Source organism: Fusarium coffeatum, assembly GCF_003316985.1.
Source record: "Fusarium coffeatum strain FIESC_28 chromosome Unknown BRIP53273_contig_273, whole genome shotgun sequence".
Taxonomy (NCBI): Eukaryota; Fungi; Ascomycota; class Sordariomycetes; order Hypocreales; family Nectriaceae; genus Fusarium; species Fusarium coffeatum.
In genome coordinates this window covers 36,956-59,554 of record NW_022158064.1, presented here as the reverse complement: position 1 = coordinate 59,554, position 22,599 = coordinate 36,956, and the positions used below count along the sequence as shown (strand labels likewise).

Genomic DNA, 22,599 nt, shown 5'->3' with positions numbered 1-22,599 from the left:
CCGGGAGAATGCGATTTAGGTCAAGGGAATCATGAGGCAGCAATTAGTAGGCCTGGAGATGTCTGTCCTCTGTGGAAATATGAGATAGCGGGATCTGGATCCAAATCGATGAAAGTCCTAATCGACAAGAAGATTGCAGGAGTGAAGTGAAAGCGGGTGGAGGTTGTGACGCAAACCTAAGGCTTTTGGCCCATTTGTGGATCATAGATTATACCCAGGTACTACTTATTAGAGATGATAAAACGGCCATGTAAGTGGCAGTTCAGTGCCAATGGTTCAGGTATGGGGCTGTTAGGATTCATGGAAAGAATCTAGAAATACTGGCTGCACAATCCAGTAGCAATTTTATCGAAATCTTGTTCTCTGTTGCCTGGGATCTGCAAGGGACTTACAGTACTAAGTTACAGGTGCATTGTTGAACGTTTCCAGCCATGCTCTCGGCTCGTGGCATATTTGACTTTATTGGATCCAATAGATGCAACCAATTCTACCTACCCGAGTCAATCTAAGCCTTAGGTAGACAAGCCGTTTGGGCGCCTGTACAAACCCCCCAGGCCTTGTCAACATAAGGGGCCCGTCCCGGATGCGTCATACCGGGATGGACCCATTCAATGCGACGGACGGAAGCCCAGTTCCAATGGATGGCAGAGTCGCGGCTTTCAGGGCTCTTAACCCCACCAAATTGGCACCATCAAGCTGTAAGTGCTCGTTCAGGTGGGCGGGCAGGGCAGCCTCAAACAGCTCCACGGGAAAAAACAGTGTTATGTAAGTTAGGTTACCTATTGCTTCGACGTGGGGTCAAAGTCCATACCTACCTCTTGATAGATATTTCCATTCTCACTTAACGGATTTGGTGCCCGAAAAATCCAAAACACCACCAACCACTCATCACCAAACTCTCTGGATTTACCTTTCTCTCCGCCCCGACCGCGGATACGCCTCAGATCCGGCGTTTGCGAGCTCTGGTAGCCCCAGATGAGTTCATCAAGCCAAACACAAACCTATATATCCGAACTCCAGAATGTCTAACGGCGACTCATCCCAAACTGGCGACCAGGCCAACCTCGACATCACGGCCGTGAAACAGGCTCTGGCCTCCTCTTCGACCAATGTTCGAATCACCCAGCTACGCTCCATCGAGGAAAAGCTTACCCAAAAATGTGCGCAAGTCCCTGCAGCTCACCAAGGCCTATCAGCCAACTAACCTTTGTCCCGCAGCCCTCGACAACGCCTCAATTGCACGCCTCACTCAACTGCTTTTCGGTACATACGCTTTCTATGCTGATAGACAGTCCCGACTATCCGTTCAGAAGTGTCTGGTTGCCTTGATCTCAGCTGGCGTCGACTCCAAGACCATTGCCCCGCTCATCACCGCCCTGCGCAAGGAAAGCCAGAAACATGGCATTGCTCCTACCAACGCCTTTGTACTCGTCGAATGGTGTAGCTTGTTCATGCAACATCTCGATGCCTCATTGTGGGACCAATTTGCTTCTGATATTATCTTGACAGACGCCGATGCGTTGGACAAATGCCACCAGCCCACCTCGAGGAAATCTGTCGCCCACTCTGCTATCATTGTTACAAGGAGAGGCTTTCGAAAGCTTCTCTCGTCACCAGAATCTAGCGAGAAGAGACTCTCCTCTTCCGTCGATATCCTAGCTACAAAGGGCGCCCAATCCACCCCCAGAAATGCTGTTCTTCTTGGAGTTATCGCTGGTGTATCTTCTAGGAAGGATCACTTACGACCTATTCTTGATACCCTCAAACCCAAGTACTATGACTTCTTTACGAGAGAGATAATTGGCTCCCGTGTCGCTGTTCCGGAGCATGCAGTGCTAGGGCTTGGTGATTTCTTTGCTTCATTCGCAACTCCTGAAGAATTCTCCAAGGAGCTGGTCCCTGCTCTCGAGAAAGGTCTTCTTCGTGCGCCCGAGGTTATTCTCGGTGGTGTTGTCACGCCTCTTGTCCGGGCTCTACCTGACAGTTTTGATCTTTCAAAGGTTCTTGAGCAAAATCTTCTCAAACCATTGTTGTCAAATGCCAAGTCTACCAATGCAGCGATTCGTGCGGGTGCTTTGGATGCTTTCCGTGCTTTAGTGCAAAGATCGAATGATACCGCCTCGTTGGAGAAGGTCGTAAATGAGATCGCAAGCCCTCTCAAAGCAGGAAAGCTCGCATCTCCAGATCATCGAATTCTGCACGCACAGATGCTTGAATCCACCCCTCTTTCGACCTCAAGTGCCGAACAGATTGCCACTGCGGCGGCCACTATATCTGCCAAGGAAGGTAACGAGGGCGCTTTAGCTTCAGAGACATCAGCCCTGGCAAATGCCGTAGCTTTTCTGCTGGCTCAAGACAGTGAGGTGCCCAAATCTGTCCTGGAGTCAATTACCAAGGGGCTTGCTGAAAAGAAGATACCTTCTCGCAAGTGTTGGTTGCTCCGCGTGGGTTCCATTCTACAATCCCTTGCCGAAGCACAATCAGTATCCCCTGGTATGGTTGCTTTTGTGGAGGCCGTTGTACCAAAGCTCGTCACAACCTTCACGGAAGTGACAGCTAATGCCGCCTCTGCTGCCCAGAGCGGTCTTGTTGTTGGTGCCTACATCTTGACAGCTGTGAGCCTGCACATACATCGACTACTTCCCGGTTCTACAGCAGAATCTTGTTTAACGAAAGCATCGGTAACAAAGCAATCATTGTCCCTGGATCCCAAGTCATCCTTCCTCCTCAGCCATCGAATCTACTCTAAAGTGACAGCCAACGAAGATCTTGGATGGTTTGCGCGTGCTTTGAGTTCTGTTTCCCAGAGCCTCGAACAGAATGGGGACAAACAGGTGGCTCTTGCTTGGTCTGAAGCATTCATCCATCTGATCATTGCCCACAGCGTGCCCGCTACGATCCAGCAGGAAACATCCAAACTGCTCTCTGATCTCTATGTCCATAACCCGCGATCGGTGTCCACCTGCATCGTCAATGGCCTGTGGGATCATCTCGAGCGTGTCGGATCCAGCGAGAATGAACAGTCATCAAACGCGCAAAACTTGATCCAGGTCGTAAAGTCCATTTGTTTAACTCCCACTGACATAGAAAAGTCTGGCCAGTCTGTTGCCAAGGAAGACCTTGAATCTCAGGCAAACAGCCTTCTTGTTCTAGCACGACCAGAGCTGATACCAAGAGCGAGCTGGATTGATTTGTGTCTTAGGATGGAATTGGATCCTGGTAATCTTGTAACAAAATACCAAGACGAGCTTATGAACGAGATCGAAGTCAGAACATCTTTTGATCAGAAGGTTTGCAGGCCCACTACCACCCGTGTTCAGAAACTGGACAGTTTTGCTAACAAAGTGCTAGAATGAGGTCGTCAAGAAGGCCGCGTACAATGCAGCCGCCGATCTGGCTTTCGTTGCTCCTGAGACTGTTATCCCACGCCTGCTGGATACACTGCGCCGAGACCTCAATGTGGAACAATTACAAGACGTCGGTCCTGTCGAAGCCGCTATCTATAGAACCGCTGAGGGCACTGCGTTCATTGACGTGCTCGCAAAGAAGTCTCAGCAAGTTCTGGATAAGAATAACAAGGACTACGATATTCTTAAATGGGAGGAAGAGCTCAGGGGACAGCTTGAGAAGAAGAAAGGTCAACAAAAGAAGCTTACCCCTGAAGAGAACGCGAAAGTCAACGCCCAACTCAAGAAAGAAAGTCAAATTAGACAGTCAATAACTCAGACTGTGGCAAGGCTTTTGCGAGGCATTGGTATCATCCGCAGCTTGGCCACTGGTCCGCCAACCGATGCCACGCAATGGCTCGGCACTGCAGTGTCCCTCCTAGTCGGTATCATGGACGCTGGTGCCACGCTGATTACAGGCGACGCGGCACCTTTGGCTTATATCACTTGCGCCGAAAAGGTGACAGAGCGTCTGGGATCGATGAGGCCTTTCGTGGGAATTGCAGCTCTAAGACTGCGTGACGTGTCTTTGTCGGAAAACTATCAAGAGGAAGCTGTAGAGGATTTGATTACAAGAGTCCTCTACCGATTGCGTTTTGCGGGCGAGCAGCGACCTTTCGATTCTGTCTCGCTTATTTATGCCCTGCCGCTCGTATTGGATCTTCTACGCAAGGGCGGAGTTGGCAGTTCGGCAGACGACGCCGATGCTCAATTAGTTTTGGCTATCGAGTTCCTTTCGTACCATACAGATGTTTGTGCAGATGAGGCTGTACCCCGAGCGGAGCTTCTCTCGGTCCTCATCAGTTCGATGCAAGCATATGCTCAACATTACAAGCTCCTCAAAGACTGTTTTGCTGATATGTGCCGCTGCATCGCTCCGAACATGGATACCGAGGAGATGATGGTTTTGGCAAAGGGTACGTTGGTGCCCGAAACACGGGTCAGATCTACGGTGTTGCAATCGATCAGTGCCGAAGTCGATATGAGCGAACTAGGTCATTCCGACGAGATATGGATTGCTGCTCACGACGACGAGGAAGAGAATCAGGATTTGGGTAGGGAAATCTTGGAGGAAAGTGGCTTCGAAATTACAGAGGCAGTGCCATTGAGATTGCTACCTTTTCTTGAGAGCAAGGATGGCCAGCTGCGTCGCAGCACTGCTCGCGCCCTTGCTGAAGCAGTCAGTCTTCACCAGGGGACTTTGGAAGCTGTGCTCGAGCAACTTAAGTCTACGTATGCCGAGCTAGCGAAACCCCGCGTTCAACAATTAGATGAATTCGGGATGCCAAAGAAGATGGATCTATCTGATCCTTGGGAGGGCCGGCAGGGTATCGCAACGGCTTTCAAAGAGCTCGCTTCAGTTATTGATGCCAATCAGCTGGATCCATTGTTTGGCTTCCTTATTAGCGCCGGTCCTCTTGGTGATAAGAACGGAGCCGTACGCAGTGAGATGCTGGATGCCTCAATCAAGGCAATCGAGATCCACGGCAAGACTATCCTTGACCAACTCATGTCAAAGTTTGAGCAGACTTTGGAGCAGCCAGACACGAACAGCGATGCAGCTGATCGTGTAAACGAAGCTGTCATCATCATGTATGGTGCTTTAGCTCGTCACCTGAGCCCTGGTGACCCCAAGATCCCTATTGTCATTGATCGCCTAGTGGCAACTCTGAGTACGCCTTCTGAAACAGTGCAATACGCTATTGCCGAATGCTTGCCTCCCCTCATTCAAGCCTGCCCAGACCAATCCTCCAAGTATTTCGGTCAGATCATGGAGCAGCTTCTTAGCTCAAAGAAGTACGCCGTCCAGCGAGGTTCGGCGTATGGTCTGGCTGGACTTGTTATGGGTCGTGGCATTGCATCACTACGAGAATACCGAATTATCTCAACTCTCACTGATGCTATGGAGAACAAGAAGGAGGCAAACCAACGTGAGGCTGCTTTGCTTGCGTACGAGCTTCTTTCCACTATGCTCGGACGTGTCTTTGAGCCTTATGTGATCCAAATCGTGCCTCAGTTGCTGACAGGCTTTGGTGATGCCAATGCCAATGTGCGAGATGCCTGTCTGGCGTCAGCCAAGGCATGTTTTGCCAAACTGAGCTCTTACGGTGTCAAGAAGATCATGCCAACGCTTCTTTACGGTCTAGAGGAACAGCAATGGAGAAGTAAGAAGGGTGCATGTGACCTTCTCGGTGCTATGGCATATCTAGACCCTCAACAGCTTGCCAACAGTTTGCCCGACATCATTCCTCCTCTCACCGGCGTGCTCAACGACAGTCACAAGGAAGTCAGAGCCGCAGCTAATCGAAGCTTGAAGAGATTTGGTGAAGTCATCAACAACCCCGAGATCAAGTCCCTGGTTGATATCATTCTCAAGGCTCTCAGCGATCCCACGAAGTACACAGACGAGGCTTTGGACTCACTCATCAAGGTTCAATTCGTCCATTATCTCGATGCCCCCTCCCTGGCACTGGTCACTCGTATTTTGCAACGCGGTTTGGCGGATCGTTCCAATACCAAGCGCAAGGCAGCGCAAGTCATTGGCAGCTTGGCTCACTTGACGGAGAAGAAGGACGTTATCATGCACTTGCCTGTGCTTGTGGCTGGCCTCAAGGTCGCCGTTGTTGACCCGGTACCAACCACTCGAGCTACAGCCTCCAGGGCTCTCGGTTCTTTGGTGGAGAAACTTGGAGAAGACACGCTTCCCGATCTTATTCCCGGTCTCATGCAGACCCTCAAGTCAGACACTGGTGCTGGCGACCGGTTGGGATCTGCCCAGGCTCTCAGCGAGGTTCTTGCTGGACTGGGAACGACGAGACTGGAGGAGACCCTCCCAACCATTCTCCAGAATGTCGAGTCCTCCAAACCTGCAGTCCGCGAGGGCTTCATGTCCCTTTTCATCTTCCTTCCTGTATGCTTCGGCAACAGCTTTTCCAACTACCTGGGCCGCATTGTACCACCTATTCTTGCTGGTCTGGCTGACGACATTGAATCTATTCGTGAAACTGCACTACGAGCAGGCCGTTTGTTAGTAAAGAACTTCGCTGCTCGAGCTGTCGATCTCCTGCTGCCAGAGCTCGAGCGCGGTCTCGCCGATGACAGCTACAGAATCAGACTCAGCTCTGTCGAACTCGTTGGAGATCTTTTGTTCAACCTCACCGGTATCAAGGCCGGTACCGATGCTGAAGATATCGAAGACGACGAGAACATTAAGGAGGCTGGTGCATCTCTCAAGGAAACCCTCGGTGAAGAAAAGCGCAACAAGATCCTATCAGCCCTTTACGTATGCCGATGCGATACAGCTGGCGCGGTTCGATCAGCCGCTATCGCTGTCTGGAAGGTCCTTGTTCACAGCCCCAGGACCCTCAAGGAGCTTGTGCCAACCCTCACCCAACTTCTCATCCGACGTTTGGGAAGCTCCAACATGGAGCACAAGGTCATCGCCAGCAATGCCCTCGGAGAGCTTATCCGAAAAGCTGGAGATGGTGTTCTATCAAGTCTTCTTCCCACTTTGGAGGAAGGTCTGCAGACGTCTGTCGACGTCGATGCCAAGCAGGGTATCTGTCTCGCGTTGAGAGAACTTATTTCTTCCGCTTCCCCTGAGGCTCTCGAAGACCACGAGAAGACCCTTATTTCAGTCGTCCGTACAGCACTTACCGACTCGGATGAAGATGTTCGAGAAGCCGCAGCAGAGGCCTTCGATTCGCTTCAACAAATCTTTGGCAAGCGAGCAGTCGATCAGGTTCTTCCCTTCCTTCTCAACCTCTTGCGTTCCGAGGGCGAAGCGGACAACGCTCTGCAAGCTCTTCTTACGCTGCTTACTGAAACAACCCGATCAAACATTATCTTGCCGAACCTTATACCAACACTCACGACTCCTCCCATCTCGTCATTCGATGCCAAGGCTCTTGCCTCCTTATCCAAGGTGGCTGGTCCTGCAATGAACCGTCGTCTGCCGAATATTATCAATTCTCTTATGGATAACGAGATCAATTGCAAGGAGGATGGCCTCCGCGAAGAGCTGGCCACGTCTTTCGACACTGTCATTCAGTCCATTGACGAATATGACGGCCTCAATACTGTCATGAACGTTCTATTGCAGCTTCTCAAACACGAGGATCACCGTCGCCGAGCAGCTACTGCACACCACATGGGTAACTTCTTCGCGGCTGCCAGCGTTGATTATTCACGATACAACCAGGATATCATCCGTTCCCTCCTCAATTCGTTTGACGATAGAGACACCGATGTTGTCAAGGCTTCCTGGACAGCTCTCAGTGCCTTCACTAAGAAGCTTCGGAAGGAGGAGATGGAGTCACTTGTTATCTCAACACGTCAAACCCTCCAGCGCGTTGGTGTCGCAGGGGCGAACCTGCGCGGTTTCGAGCTACCAAAGGGCATCAATGCCATTCTGCCCATCTTCTTGCAGGGTCTCATGAACGGTACCGCCGATCAGCGAGTCCAGGCTGCTTTGGGTATTTCCGATATCATTGACAGGACAAGTGAGGCCTCTCTCAAGCCATTCGTGACCCAGATTACTGGTCCCCTGATCCGAGTCGTTTCAGAGCGTGCTACTGAGGTCAAGTCGGCAATTCTCCTGACCCTCAACAACCTACTGGACAAGATGCCTGCCGCCTTGAAGCCTTTCCTTCCTCAGCTCCAGCGCACATTCGCCAAATCCCTTGCGGATCCATCCAGTGAGACATTGAGAACACGAGCTGCCAAGGCGCTCGGAACCTTGATCAAGTATACACCGCGTATTGATCCCCTCATTGCTGAACTTGTCACTGGATCCAAGACAGCAGATGCCGGCGTCAAAACTGCTATGCTCAAGGCACTGTACGAGGTCATCAGCAAAGCAGGTGCCAATATGGGCGAGGCCTCTCGAGCTTCTGTTTTGTCACTCATCGATATGGACACAGACGAGAGAGATGAGACAATGACTATCACTAACGCTAAGCTGCTGGGCGCACTCATCAAGAACGTTCCTGAAGAAGCCGCTCTGGGCTTGTTGAAGAACCGTGTGGCCACTACACACTTTACACATTCCTCTGTGCTCGCGTTGAACTCGGTTCTGGCCGAGTCCCCGGATGCTCTGCTTCAAAGCTCCTTGGCCGACTTGCCCGACCTGCTGTGCCAGGGTATCACCAACAAGAATGTGAGTAGCAAGCTGAACTCTTGTTTGTTTGTTCCAGTAAACTAATTCTTTCCAATAGGTCTTTGTCGCCGATAACTGCATTCTTGCTACTGGAAAGTATCTGCTCTCGGATTCCGCTAAGACCTTTGAGACAACAAAGGGTATTTTTGAGGCTCTGGCTTCCGTTATTCAGCCTGGCAATGCAACCGACTCCCGTCGACTTGCCCTTGTCGTGGTTCGTACTGTCAGCCGGAAAGACATGGAAATGGTCCGACCTCACGTTGCTCTGCTCGCACAACCCATATTTGCCAGCGTTCGAGACCCCGTTATTCCTGTCAAACTTGCTGCAGAAGCGGCATTTGTGGAGCTGTTCAATGTGGCAGATGAGGAGAGCCGCATCTTTGATAAGTTTATGGCTGGTCCCGGTGCAGACCTTGCTCCTAACACCAAGAGAAGCATGGGTGACTACTTCAAACGTGTTGCGATGAGGCTTGGTTCCCAAGCCCGCGAGAGGCGCGAAGCCGAGGGTGGACAAGGAGGGCTCGGCTTATCGAACGATGAAGCAGAGGATGAGAAGGAAATCTGGAGTGTGGGCAAGGTCGATGTGGGCAGCGAAGCATTCTCGTAAATTTATACTCCATAAAGAGTTGTTGTCTGTCGTATTGCATGAATCAGACAAATATATAAGATTTAATCATGTTGTCTGGCGACATACAAAAGTGAATAGTGCTTGTAGCTGGACTATCACATATACATAGTTCCACAGGTAGTTAGTGTGAATGATCGATATATTATGAAGCACTTCTCGCCCAACAATATTACTTTTTACCCTTGAAACCTCAAATAAAGTAAAACGATGTCGTGTTGATAGATCGATTGATGGGATCAGCACGATTCGTGTGGGGTCATAAATGGTTCAGCAAAGAAACTAATTGCAAGAACCGTTCCAAACACATTCGTCGAGTCAAGCTCTAGTCATAAATTTCCCAATGTGACCCATACCGGGCTACTTTTTGAAAAGCATAGTCGTTGTCGAACTGTTCCACCAGATAGGTAGCTACTCATCTTGATGATGCATCACTCGCAAGCCAAATTCACGATGGTCTAACTACCTGAACATAAGATTAGTGAATACGGCAGGAACTGCACACCAGTTCAATATGTAACCGTCATCACATGGGAGGAGACACTCCGAATAGACGTTAAGACCAAATTAAATGAATGATCTAAACATTTTTTGCCAATTGGAACGAAAAAGACAATACGTAAAGTAGACAAGAAAATAGCGTTCTGTGGCGCGGTCACGTGCACAGAGATTAGGGCCTCGCCTCGTTAGCGCACCCACCGTTCGGAACAGACAGCGAAATCTGAACATTCTTTGCAACCCCTCGCCTCTGTCTTCATCCAACTTTCATCGAGGGCCAGCCGTCACCACTAACGACAATCAAGATGTAAGTGTCACCGAACGATGAGAAGAGCGAGAATGTGATGCAGAAGGAGTTTTGGGAATAGTACACGAGCTGGGAACAAATGCTTTTGATGGCTTCGTTCACGGGCTCGGTGCTTGGGAAAATCTTCAACACCAATTATCATCATCATATTATATCAGAGGAGACTGGTGGCTAATCGATAATTTTCTTTACGACTACAGGGTCAACCTGCGAACTCAGAAGCGCCTGGCCTCATCGGTCATCGGCTGTGGCAAGCGCAAGATCTGGCTCGACCCCAACGAGCAGAGCGAGATCTCCAACGCCAACTCTCGCCAGACCATCCGAAAGCTCATCTCCGATGGCCTCATCATCCGAAAGCCCGTCACCCAGCACTCTCGATCGCGCGCCCGCGAGCTGAACCTCGCCCGACGAGAGGGCCGACACCGTGGTTACGGTAAGCGTAAGGGTACCGCCGATGCCCGTATGCCCAGCCAGGTCCTCTGGATGCGCCGCCTCCGAGTCCTCCGCCGTCTTTTGGTCAAGTACCGTGCCAGCGGAAAGATCGACAAGCACCTCTACCACGAGCTGTACCACAGCAGCAAGGGTAACGCCTTCAAGCACAAGCGTGCCCTCGTTGAGCACGTACGTCTTAGTCCTATCCATCAAGATACCCCATCACCGGGGTCACGACGAGGGATGCCTGCTGACATGGAGATTTACAGATTCACCGTGCCAAGGCTGAGAAGGCCCGCGAGACTGCCCTTCAGGAGGAGATGGATGCCAAGCGTGCGAAGAACAAGGCTGCCCGCGAGCGCAAGCAGGAGCGTGCGGCGGCGAAGCGAAATGCTCTCCTTGCCGAGGAGTAAATGTAAGCCTAGTGGACAACGACAACATTTCGGTCTTGAGAGGAGGCTGTATACGGAGTCTGCGGGTTGGGTCTTTTTTTATGCCCTTCTGGTTTCTACACTTGTACCGGCGGGGTTCAGGCACGTAGCATTTAAAAATGGAATCGATGATGCTCGGATGCTTGGATGTTTTCCCATTTACGACCTTGTCATGAGAGCAATTGTTTTGCTCATCACCGCAACAGTACTGCCAGTCTTGAAAATAATGTGTGCGTTGGACTTGCATCTGAAGTCCCATATGTCACGTTTGGTTTGCATTGTCGAATCGATTAGCGAATGTGATCAAGGCCCACCTCGCGGGCCACACCTTTGTAAGCCTCGATTTTTGCTCGCAACATCGCGAAACATCTTCCCCTCATTTCACAGATGGCGGTTTCAGTAGCATAAAATCACGTCTCGAATGTCATAAGGCATAGAAGCAATCACGAATTGAGGACAGCATCTGTTCCCCGATAGGCTGGGGTTGCCGGCAGGAGACAAATCAACTACGTAAGCGAATGCTAACTACCTAACTAGAATGAGGGTGAAAAAGATAGTGATAGAAGACAAGGTTAAGATCAACTAAAGTTGGATCAGATTCCTTCATATTGGCCCCTCATGAGTGGTGAGTTTGTGCCAGGGCATCTCAGCATGCTCCCGCCGAAGCGGATGAACCAATTTGCTGTCTTAGCGGTCACATCACGCCCAATTTAGTTGATAAAGAAGGGAAAAGGAAAGGGAATAAGAGGAGGGTCATTTCATTCATTATATACCTCGATCACCGCCACAGCAATACTTGTGGCTAGGACTTGATGGTAACCACAAGGGTTGGATTGAGGTTGGGTCCATCTGATGGATGGATGTTATCGAGATGCACAGTACAGTACTTGGTTTGATGGTACTGGATTTCCATGCGTATCCCAGCCCCACTGGAGCGGTTGCGTAAACAGCAGGTGCTCTGGACATGTCAAGCGCTGAGCACAGCATAAACAGGGGAGCTTAGCAGGTAGGTACATCCTACGCAGGTACTGGCTGTTGGCCTGAATGAAAGGCATTGAGCCTATGCCTGGGTATCATTCGAGTCTCGGCCCTGCCCGGACTTCCTCCACCTCCATCTCCGCTACCTCGTCGGCACTAAATAAGCCCATACCATCGCATCGTATCAGTCGATGACGTCCTGAGCGAACGCGCCGTTGAATAGTCACAACCACATCGTCAATTCGTGTTTGGTCTTTGGTGAATACTTCAACAGCCACTCTTCTTCTCCTCCTCCGCTGTTATTGTCGATTTGCCTTCCATCCGACAGCTACACTCCGCCATGTCTCTCACAGGCGTGAGAGGCACCTCGCGTGTCTTGCGACGCATTGCGAAACCAGTCGTCGTATCCGCAACATGTACTCGTCCGGCTTCATCTTTGACCTTGGAGGATCAACAACAAGTGCGTTTTGTTCAATTGCATTTATACAATAAGCCTACGGTCTAACGAATTGCGTGTTCTCTCACAGGCTCTCTCAGCCCACCTGAACAAAGCTGACCCCGCCGTCTTCGACATTATCGAGAAGGTTAGTTATCTTGATAACGGGATTTCGTCGCAGGACTCCTTTATTGATCAACTGGGCAGGAGAAAAACCGACAGAAACACTTCATAAACCTAATTCCTTCCGAGAACTTTACCTCCCAGGCTGTGCTCGATGCACTCGGTAGTGTGATGCAAAGTGAGCTTTGACGACCAAGGCAGATGCATCTACAGCAACTCGGAAGGCTAACAAGCTTCACAGACAAATACTCGGAAGGATACCCAGGCGCTCGGTACTACGGTGGAAACGAATTCATTGATCAATCCGAAAGACTTTGCCAACATCGCGCTTTGGAATCGTTCGGCCTTGACCCAAAGCAATGGGGGGTCAATGTTCAAGGTTGGTAAATAGGAACAGAATTCGTACTTTCTAGGTCTTCCAGTGATGCTGATTATCTTCGTCAGCTCTGTCCGGTGCACCCGCCAACCTCTACGTTTATTCCGCTTTACTCAACACACATGATCGTTTGATGGGCCTGGACCTACCGCATGGTGGTCATCTATCACATGGTTACCAAACACCGACCAAGAAGATTTCAGCCATCTCAAAATACTTCGAAACTCTACCATACCGATTGAACGAAACTACTGGATACATCGATTATGATAAACTGGAGGAGATGGCAAGCATATACAGACCTAAAATTATCGTTGCTGGCGCAAGTGCATATAGCCGTCTTATCGACTATCAGCGTATGCGAGAGATCTGTGACAAGGTTAACGCCTACCTTCTTGCTGATATTGCCCATATCTCGGGTTTAGTTGCAGCTAAGGTTATACCTGGACCTTTTGCACATGCAGATATTGTAACCACGACTAGCCACAAGAGTTTACGAGGACCTCGAGGTGCCATGATCTTCTACAGGAAAGGCGTTCGAAAACAGCATCCTAAAACAAAGGAGGATATCCTATACGACCTTGAAGGCCCAATCAACAACTCTGTCTTCCCTGGCCACCAAGGCGGTCCCCACAACCATACCATCACAGCTCTCGCCGTGGCTCTCAAGCAAGCCCAAACTCCTGAATTCCAAGCATATCAGACTCAAGTACTGAAGAATGCTAAAGCGTTTGCGAAACGCTTGAGTGAGCCCAAAGGAAAGGGGGGGTTGGGTTATAAGCTTGTTAGTGGAGGAACAGACAACCACTTGGTCCTAGCCGACCTGAAACCTCAAGGCATTGACGGGGGCCGAGTAGAGCGTGTACTGGAATTGGTTGGTGTTGCGGCCAATAAGAATACAGTCCCTGGAGACCGTTCAGCACTGGTTCCTGGTGGCCTTCGTATGGGTACACCGGCCATGACCACTCGCGGCTTTAATGAGGACGACTTTGTTCGCGTCGCCGATGTTGTTGATCGTGCCGTCACTATCGCTGCCCGTATTGATAAGGCTGCCCGAAAGGTGGCTGAGGAGAAGGGCGACAAGAGCCCCGGTAAAATCAAGGTATTCCTAGAGCACCTCGGCGATGGGGAGACACAATCCGAAATCGTCCAGCTGCGAAGTGAGGTTGAGGATTGGGTAGGCACATACCCTCTGCCATGGAGCACGTCGCAATAACGCTCAACTGGCAATCAGTTAGTTCAAAGGCGTTTGGATAATACACCGAATCGAACCATCTGACCCATGGCGGGGGGTCAGCACAAACAATTCTTTAGCTGGATCTACCTATGATACGCCGCTCGGGGAGAGTTGCGTATAGCACATATCACTGTACATACCCATCTTATTCCTGACTTCATCGCATCCCTCGCCATGGCTCATTTGTATTCTACTGTTTTCTAATGTGATATTTGTGACTGTGGAAGCTCTCAGTTCATGGAGATTGAATAATTGACACGAAATAGATATTGGTTCGCCAGCATAGCAATTTCCACAATGCAACTACATCGCTGGAAATAAACAAATTATATCTCATACTCTAACACGTCCGAATATCTATTATGAGCTATCGAAAATTGTCTTCTACTCCTTGCCAAGCACTTTCTTTGTGCTTGGCCTTTCCCCTACCATTTTGTAATACTCTTGGAGATTCTTTAATCCATCCAAAGCATCAAGGCCTGTTTCTCCAACCATGCTGTGGAGGACTGGCCAAATTGCAAAATCAGGCAGCGTCATCTCCATACTGGCAATAAAAGGGTGTTCATCCTCTCCCACGAAACCATCCCAAGCTTCAAGTTCCTGTCTAAGAGACTTGAGATCCCGCTTGCCATTGTCATCGATCTTGGGCAGGTTGTGCCAGGTATCTAATAAGGTCATGGCACGCTGGAAGCGAGTGAGTCGGACGGCGAGATCGCTAGAAGCTTGTGGAGTACTGCCTGGTCTTCCCATACCATAGCGGGCATCCAAATACATCATGAGAGCAAAATCACCTTGAACGATAGATTTATCCTTGTCTGAAAACTTGACCACGAGGTTGTCAGAGTTCGGCGATTCAGATCCTGTCGTTATACTGCCCTTTGCGTAATTTACGCCAAATTCGGCCAACATTAAAACTATGCGCATATTGACGATTGGGTCGCGGCAGGCAAAGAAACGAGGTGCATTGCTCATATGCAGCACATCGAAGCCTTTGCCATAGTACGCATCCCAGTCGAACTCTGTAGCATGATTTTCTGTTCCGAAAGCTTTCAGCATCTCGATAGCTTCGGAAGATTCGCCGTTAATGACTGGGTGAGCATCTTCTCGGGTCTTGGCTTTCGCTCCTTGGCCCCAGATAAGAGTCTCCTCGCGGTTCAGGAATGTTCCAATATGACGGAACGTCAGAGATATGCGGCCTCCCTCATAGGCCAGTTCAGCCTCGGATTTTTCTTTCTTTAATCGTTTATCTTGGCGAATAGCATGCAACCACTTCATGTTGCTGCGTAAGCCTAGTCGACATAAAGAATTGTGCGGGAGTTTGGCGCGCTGGGTCGTTCTCTTTGAGTCTGCTGGCGATGCAGCTCCTTCTTGAGCCGGATCTTTGTCCTTCCTCTTCGTCCTGAAAGTAAAGGTTCGCTCGGCGCCTAGGCTCACGTTGGCGATATAAGATCCCTTGACTATATCCAGGGTCTTGTCACTATGCTCGGAAATGTAGTCGTTGCCATCCCGGTAATACTGGATCAGCACATGGTTCAAGGGATGACCTAAGTGTTTCTCCGTCTCAGCCCTGATGGCTTGAACGGTCGGGGAAAATGGCAGTAGTGGTGGGGATTCATCGGATGGATGACGGTAGACTGGGATGCTATCGTCTGGACCAATCTCGCCCTGCACGGCGACGAGTCGTGGAACCTGCCCTCCTTGGTGGGACATACGCTGCCATTGAACCTCGTCACGCAGCTTGTTAAAGATGCCGTCGAGTAAAGAATCAGGCAGAACATTCTCGATGATATCAGTATCTCCTTCACAAAGGCCTTTCTGTTGGAAGCTATTGTCATGGCTCGCCATTGGCTTCTTGACCTTTTGGGTTTCTTGCAACTCATCTGTTGGCGCTGCGGTCTCATCGGTGTGTTCTTCTTGCTTGGTATCCTTCTGGGCCGTCGTTGAATCGGGCTTCGACTCGCTTGGTCTTTTATCTGCTGGAGCTTTTGCGTCAACAGCTTGAACGTTGTCTTTGCTAGAATTCTTTGGAGGCTGCGGGTTGCTGGTAGATGCTTCTTCGGTACTCTGCTGTATCGCTTTGTCTGGTTTGCCTTCGGCTACATTCTTGGTCTTGACTTCAGCAGTAGATGAATCTTTGGCTAGTGTTCCATTGGATGTCTCGCCAGTTGTGGCCTGATTTATTCCATCAGTCTTTGTAATCTCTGTTTTTTTGTTGTCTTTTGTGTCACGATCTTCAGTTGTGCTTTTCGGCAGCCCCTTTGCCTCGGATTTGGTTGATGAGTCCGCGGGACTTGGTGAATCTGAAGCCAGCCGCAGACCTGTCATATCTTTAACAAAATCAGGCGTGGTGCTCTTCTTGCGATCATTCGCTTTGTTGGAATCTGGCTTGGCAGCTCGTGGCTTTTCCAAACTTGACGATGAGGCGGACGGTTTGGCACCTCGAGACTTTGTTGGTTTCGATTTTGGTTTCGGTTGGATGACCTCCATAACCTCATCGTATGAAGCAATTTCACACCCAGTGAGTTCTATTATGGATGCTATGGCCGCACTCTTCCTAGACTCGGTACGATAGCCGCAGCAGTCGTCGACGATGGTTATAGCCATGCCATGTCCTGCAGCGTCCAGAGCTGTAGCATATACGCCAACATTGGTCAAGGATCCACAGATGAAAAGCTCCATGACCATTTTGGCTCTCAAGACACGCAGTAGATGGGTTGACTGAAAGGCCGAGTAATGAGACTTGAACAGCTTTGCGTCTGTCTTTTGCATTGAGTCTTGAACAGCAGATGCTATCTGACAGCCCGGGGTGTCAGCTTTGACGCATACAGCCTCTTGATGGCTGAGGAAAGCTTCCTTGTCTGGCGGGCCAACAGTTTCAACGACCTTCTCTGGAACAGTTGACCGGCCTCGTGAAGAACTTTGTGATGATTTGGGCGCTTTGTCGCTGAGAACAATATCTTCCTCTGGTGCATGTCGAGTTTCGCTGAATTGAGACTGAACCCAAACAACGTCACCTACACTTCGGAATGCATCTGATAGTTTGACAGTTCGCTCAACAAATCCTTCCGGTTCATTGACATGCAGGGCACCGTCTTGAGAGATAAAATCGTGTTGGAAATCCACTGCAATGAGTGCTTTGCGTGTTGTGATCTGCGGCAATGCAGCTTGATCGAAAGTGAACATGATGAATAACGATGCGTGAAGGTAGAATGTGAAAGTCGAGTAATATAGGATAGATATAGAAAGGTAAACATATAAATGAATAGACAGGTAGGCAGACAGGGAAGTGGGTGGTTTGACAAGATGAACCGTGAAAGTCCAGCTTTCAATCAACTAAGTTATGTATAGCAGAGCAGAGCAGATCAGATCAAAGCAAAGCAAAGCTTCAAACAACCCGCCCTTCCTTGTGACGGGTGGGACTAACTTTGATATTGAGGGTTTTAGGTACCTTAGTTAGGGCAGGGGGGTAAGACGATCAGGGTCTTGTCTCAAGGTTGTCTAAGTCCGGTACTATACGGATACGTCAATCCTATTCTGATGTCGCTGGAGTTGAATTCCGATCTGCAGGGTAGGCCAGAGTTTAGAATAATTGTATGTCGATGGATAAGCGTGAAAGAAATGTCCGTTGCCTCCTAGACTAACTGGTTTAAATAACCTGTTTTACTGCCTGTGATAATACAGTTTACAACTTAAGGTGCCTACAGTATCTGACACTAACCACACGCCGAGTGAGTTAGGGCAACATGACAGAACAGATCAGGATCATCAGGCAGCAGAACCTACGCTTGGACATGGATGCTCGAGTGATATTGACTAAGTGCCTACAGTAAGTAACCTAGAGCTGGAAACCCTGCAACCAGACGATACAGTAACTGAAGGTACCTAGGTAATCACCAACAGTATTCGTAATATTGAACCCGTATTTTACCGACTTGCTTCAAACTGTCGGTCAAAGTGGTCGTTCTGATATGTACGTAAACCTAGTGCCTAGACTACACATGCAGCGACATGCATAAGAAAAGTACAACAGTACGTGATGGCCCATCATGACTTTGTCTGTCAGGTGGGCTATGCTGCGAGTATCGAGGAACTTAGCGGTATAAGCAAGTACAGTACTTGGGCTAGCATGCCCAGAGACCAGGCCTTTGCCGATCTATCGGTCTAGAACCTTACTGATTACCTGCACTGGCAATAATGTCGCACACGGCACATAATATAGCAGAAGTTGGGTGACGCAATTTGACACCTTCAGTACATTAATATATCGTAAGTAATTCCTCTTAAAATAAGATAAAAGCAACATGGCAAGATGATGTGTCAGATTGTTGATTGTAACTCTGAACACAACCGTTGGCTCACCCATCCTATTCGTTTACTGCCAGTAGCCATCAATATTAATCTTTCCTACGTCGCTGTGTTCTACGTCGATACTAGGAATGCCTTTAGACCCTTGATCACAAGATGTCAAAGTGATATGCCAACCTAGATGATTTCCATGGCGTGAGTATAAGCCCAAGATAGTAAGACTATGAAACATAGAAATTGTACAATCAATTCAAGACAAAAAATGTTATCTTCTAAGGCGCCATCAGAATTATCCTCCAAGACTTAGGTCGTCAAAATAAAGTAGTCTAAGTGCATTGTTAAACTCACATAAGATGACCAAATTATTTCATCTTTTATGCTCTTAGCGGCGGGTGGACCTCCTTGAATATTGACGAATAACCCGGGGTTTCTCCAGGCGCTACCAACAAAGCTTAGCACCTCCTTGCAACAGCTCCATCCGATAACATCCATGCGCGAACGTGCCTTCAGCCTCACTAATTCATCCATAACAAATTCAGCTACCTTTCCCTGGTCTCCTGTACCTTTCGCATGCATTACCGATTGCCACTACGATACAATTGCTAGGCGTCGCAAAGTCACAGTTATCGATGGGAAACCAGCGGATTTAATCCTGATTCTTTCGCCTGCATCGCGTCGCGAAGCACACGCTTGCGAACCTCTTCACAATGACGCCCAAGCGAAGCTTATCACCCGTCGATGAGCAACAGCCCGATCTGAAGCGCCCTCGGCTAGAAGAATCTGAAAATGAGGTGATACGACTGGAGGACGATGAGATCAGTTCGGTCGCTGCTCTGGTACCGAATCCGCACTATCAAGCCAGAACAGGTCTTCAACGTTCGATCGCGATGGTCCTCAATCACGATGGGTTTCAGGGAGCAAGCCCTGAAGCAATGGAAAGCTTCACAGGGATGGTCGAGACGTGTGAGTTACGCCTCGATTCTACATAAGCAGCGCATGATTACTGACCCATATCAGATTTGGAGGGTATGATTGAAGCTGCGAAAACTCTCGCTTTGGCCGCTCGCCGTGAGCACCCCATACCTACCGACTTCGAACATGCGTTACGACGGCACAACGTCAGTGTCTCATCACTGAAACCACACTTGAACCCACCTGTTCCCAAAGCACAAGCGTTTCCCGGTTACGTTGATGTGTTGCCCGAAGACCTCGACGCATACACGACATTACCGCTACTGGGCGAGGAACTTAGTGGACAGCCTGACAAAGACGAGAAAGATTACGTCCCGTCTTCTTTCCCCGAGTTCCCCAGCAAACATACGTACAAATTCACTCCCCAAGAGGATACCAGCATCCGGGATTCTAAGAAGATACGCGAAGAGGCAGCCAGAACAGCTCAGCAGGGTGAGGACGCTCTCAGACGGCTAGTACGAGCATCCAAGATGCGAAAACAGAAAGAAGTGAAAAATTTGGTGGAACGTGATACACATGGAAAAGAGAGATTTCGGCTTTGGGAATCCACGATGAAACGGTTCATGGCAACGGAAGGCAGAGGGGAGAACACTGATCAGATGGAGATCGCGGACCATAGCATGATCGTCAACGGAGAAGCGCTCTTCTCACGAAAGGAAGTCCCAAGAGCTGGCAAGCGCTCAGCTGCTTTAGCAAGCAAAAAGGCGGCATGAGGAAGGAGAAGATGGCATCATGATACCCCAATACTCCCATAATGGTACTGGTCGGATGGCGTAAGGCGTTACTGAACTTGTCTTGTTTTTCTTTCTGATTGGTCTTCTTCCTGAGATTTGGAATGAGGATAGAACAAATACTGATGTAGAATAAGCGAACGAGAGCGAATCGAGCCCAATGAGGATATCATCCCACACCCACATGCGTGTACGGCTTTGTTCTGAGTTGAGAGAAGAATGCATGCAATGCGACTGAACGTGCGTATACCCCTATGATGTCTTGAGAAGATTACTGACTTGAATGTTTAACAGTTCGAGTTGATTGGCAGACTGATCTTGCATGTGCATGCTGATCATATCAACCTACAGTCACCGTTCTATCCATGACGATCAATCCAGTTCCATGCATCTTATAATTGTACTGAAACATCGACAAAATTGACTCGAAAGAGTTGTAATGTACTGACAACTCCCGGCAGACATTGATTGGCTCATCACATTTGCAATGTTGAAAAATACAGTCAAGATTCAACACGAAACTCACCAGCCACACCTCTGCGCCACGATCGATCAAACGCAGCTGAAAAACCACACCCGAACCTGAGAATTGATACATACCTCGCCTGTCGCTCGCACCCCGCTAATCCCAAAGTGGAGCTTAAGGCCCTAATCCCACACTTTTTAAAAATCAAAGGCAGGAACGACCGACGCAACTGCCTTCCCATCCGACTCGGCCTAGGTTTTGCAGAACAGCCTTTGATTTCTCTCTTTCTTCCCCTTCACGCACCTTGATCCTCTGCATCGCCTCGTCACCGCAAGCATGGCCGAACAACTGATCTTGAAGGGAACCCTCGAGGGCCACGTACGTCGAACCCCATCAACCCTGTTTTCATCGATGCCGACTGTTGTGTCGCGACTGTGTCGTCGGTTGAGCCGCTTCATAACGAGATGCTGAGTCGGCATCATTGAAGGAAATGGGATCTTGGAGATATAGGATTGAAGGCTGACTGTTAACAGAATGGCTGGGTCACCAGCCTGGCTACCTCCATGGAGAAGTATGTCAAAGATCGCAAAACCGCAGCTCCTCAAGGCCATGCAACTAACAGTTCAACAGCCCCAACATGCTCCTGTCTGCTTCCCGAGACAAGACCCTGATCATCTGGAACCTCACCCGCGATGAGACCCAGTACGGTTACCCCAAGCGATCTCTTCACGGCCACTCCCACATCGTCTCGGACTGTGTACGTTCACCCAGTGCCCCGCCTTAAAACGACAACGCCCCGGCGGGCAGAAGGAATCAAGAATTCGGCTGATTGTTGGAAACAGGTTATCTCCTCCGACGGTGCCTACGCTCTGTCTGCCTCTTGGGACAAGACTCTGCGTCTCTGGGAGCTTGCTACCGGTACCACCACTCGACGATTTGTCGGCCACACCAACGACGTCCTCTCCGTCAGCTTCTCCGCCGACAACCGCCAGATCGTTTCCGGTTCTCGTGACCGAACCATCAAGCTCTGGAACACCCTCGGTGATTGCAAGTACACCATCACCGACAAGGGCCACACCGAGTGGGCTTCTTGCGTCCGCTTCAGCCCTAACCCCCAGAACCCCGTCATCGTCTCCGCTGGCTGGGACAAGCTTGTCAAGGTCAGTACAGACTACCATACTCTCCTAGCCAATTTTTCACATGATGTTTGCAACCCAAGTATTTGCTACTTCAGAGCCTGTTTTCGCAGGCCATGAGACCACTATTCACCATTGCCCTGATTTTTCAGTTTACCACAGCCTTTTATGCCTACAAAAGAATGTATTAGACAAGACTCTAACACCCTGTTTAGGTTTGGGAGCTCTCCACCTGCAAGCTCCAGACTGACCACATTGGTCACACCGGCTACATCAACACCGTCACCATCTCCCCCGACGGCTCCCTCTGCGCCTCCGGTGGTAAGGACGGTACCACCATGCTCTGGGATCTTAACGAGTCCAAGCACCTCTACTCCCTCAACGCCAACGACGAGATCCACGCTCTTGTCTTCTCCCCTAACCGATACTGGCTGTGCGCTGCTACTGCCAGCAGCATCATCATCTTCGATCTCGAGAAGAAGAGCAAGGTTGATGAGCTCAAGCCTGAGTTCCCCGCTGCCGGCAAGAAGAGCCGAGAGCCCGAGTGTGTCAGCTTGGCTTGGTCTGCTGATGGCCAGACTCTGTTCGCTGGTTACACTGACAACATCATCCGTGCCTGGGGTGTCATGTCGAGGGCATAGTTTGCCCATCCTTAAAAAAGAGGCGTGGTGACGAAGGCGAGCGGAAGAAGGTAGATCATTGGTGGGGCGTCAATAGGTTGGCTTCCTCGTTTGGTCTTTATTGATGCAAAGGAAGGGGGGCGACTACAAATCTGACGAGGGCATAACGCATTTGCTGGAAATAGGCAGCCCCTGAAATTACCGGGATTCATCCTTTTGTTCTCCAATAAAGAACTCGAGTTTTCAAATTATGTTATAGCTTCCAGTGATGTCTCAACGTTTGCTTGATGTAATGTCGCTGTCCCCTGTTACCAATGTGCTT

General features: G+C 49.7%; 5 protein-coding genes across 5 annotated transcripts; 4 read left to right on the top strand and 1 right to left on the bottom strand.

Moving 5' to 3' along the window:
* Positions 1-1,021: 1,021 nt before the first annotated feature.
* FIESC28_09877 (uncharacterized protein) lies at positions 1,022-10,879 on the top strand (the record flags this gene model as incomplete). Its single annotated transcript, XM_031164012.1, has 6 exons — positions 1,022-1,160; positions 1,219-3,290; positions 3,352-8,604; positions 8,663-9,207; positions 10,235-10,655; positions 10,736-10,879. 6 exons carry the CDS (start codon positions 1,022-1,024, stop codon positions 10,877-10,879), a joined length of 8,574 nt encoding a protein of 2,857 aa, XP_031011908.1.
* A 1,336-nt stretch (positions 10,880-12,215) lies between these two features.
* On the top strand, positions 12,216-14,026 carry FIESC28_09876 (uncharacterized protein; the record flags this gene model as incomplete). Its single annotated transcript, XM_031164011.1, has 5 exons — positions 12,216-12,335; positions 12,403-12,459; positions 12,519-12,612; positions 12,676-12,813; positions 12,879-14,026. 5 exons carry the CDS (start codon positions 12,216-12,218, stop codon positions 14,024-14,026), a joined length of 1,557 nt encoding a protein of 518 aa, XP_031011907.1.
* Positions 14,027-14,431: 405 nt separating this feature from the next.
* FIESC28_09875 (uncharacterized protein) lies at positions 14,432-17,230 on the bottom strand (the record flags this gene model as incomplete). The annotated part of the gene is made up of 1 exon (XM_031164010.1): positions 14,432-17,230. The coding sequence occupies one exon, from the start codon at positions 17,228-17,230 to the stop codon at positions 14,432-14,434; it is 2,799 nt and encodes a 932-aa protein (XP_031011906.1).
* Positions 17,231-19,059: 1,829 nt separating this feature from the next.
* FIESC28_09874 (uncharacterized protein) lies at positions 19,060-20,037 on the top strand (the record flags this gene model as incomplete). Its single annotated transcript, XM_031164009.1, has 2 exons — positions 19,060-19,315; positions 19,370-20,037. The coding sequence occupies 2 exons, from the start codon at positions 19,060-19,062 to the stop codon at positions 20,035-20,037; spliced, it is 924 nt and encodes a 307-aa protein (XP_031011905.1).
* Positions 20,038-20,857: 820 nt separating this feature from the next.
* On the top strand, positions 20,858-22,298 carry FIESC28_09873 (uncharacterized protein; the record flags this gene model as incomplete). Its single annotated transcript, XM_031164008.1, has 5 exons — positions 20,858-20,899; positions 21,055-21,092; positions 21,152-21,278; positions 21,364-21,681; positions 21,873-22,298. 5 exons carry the CDS (start codon positions 20,858-20,860, stop codon positions 22,296-22,298), a joined length of 951 nt encoding a protein of 316 aa, XP_031011904.1.
* Between the last annotated feature and the right edge of the window lie 301 nt (positions 22,299-22,599).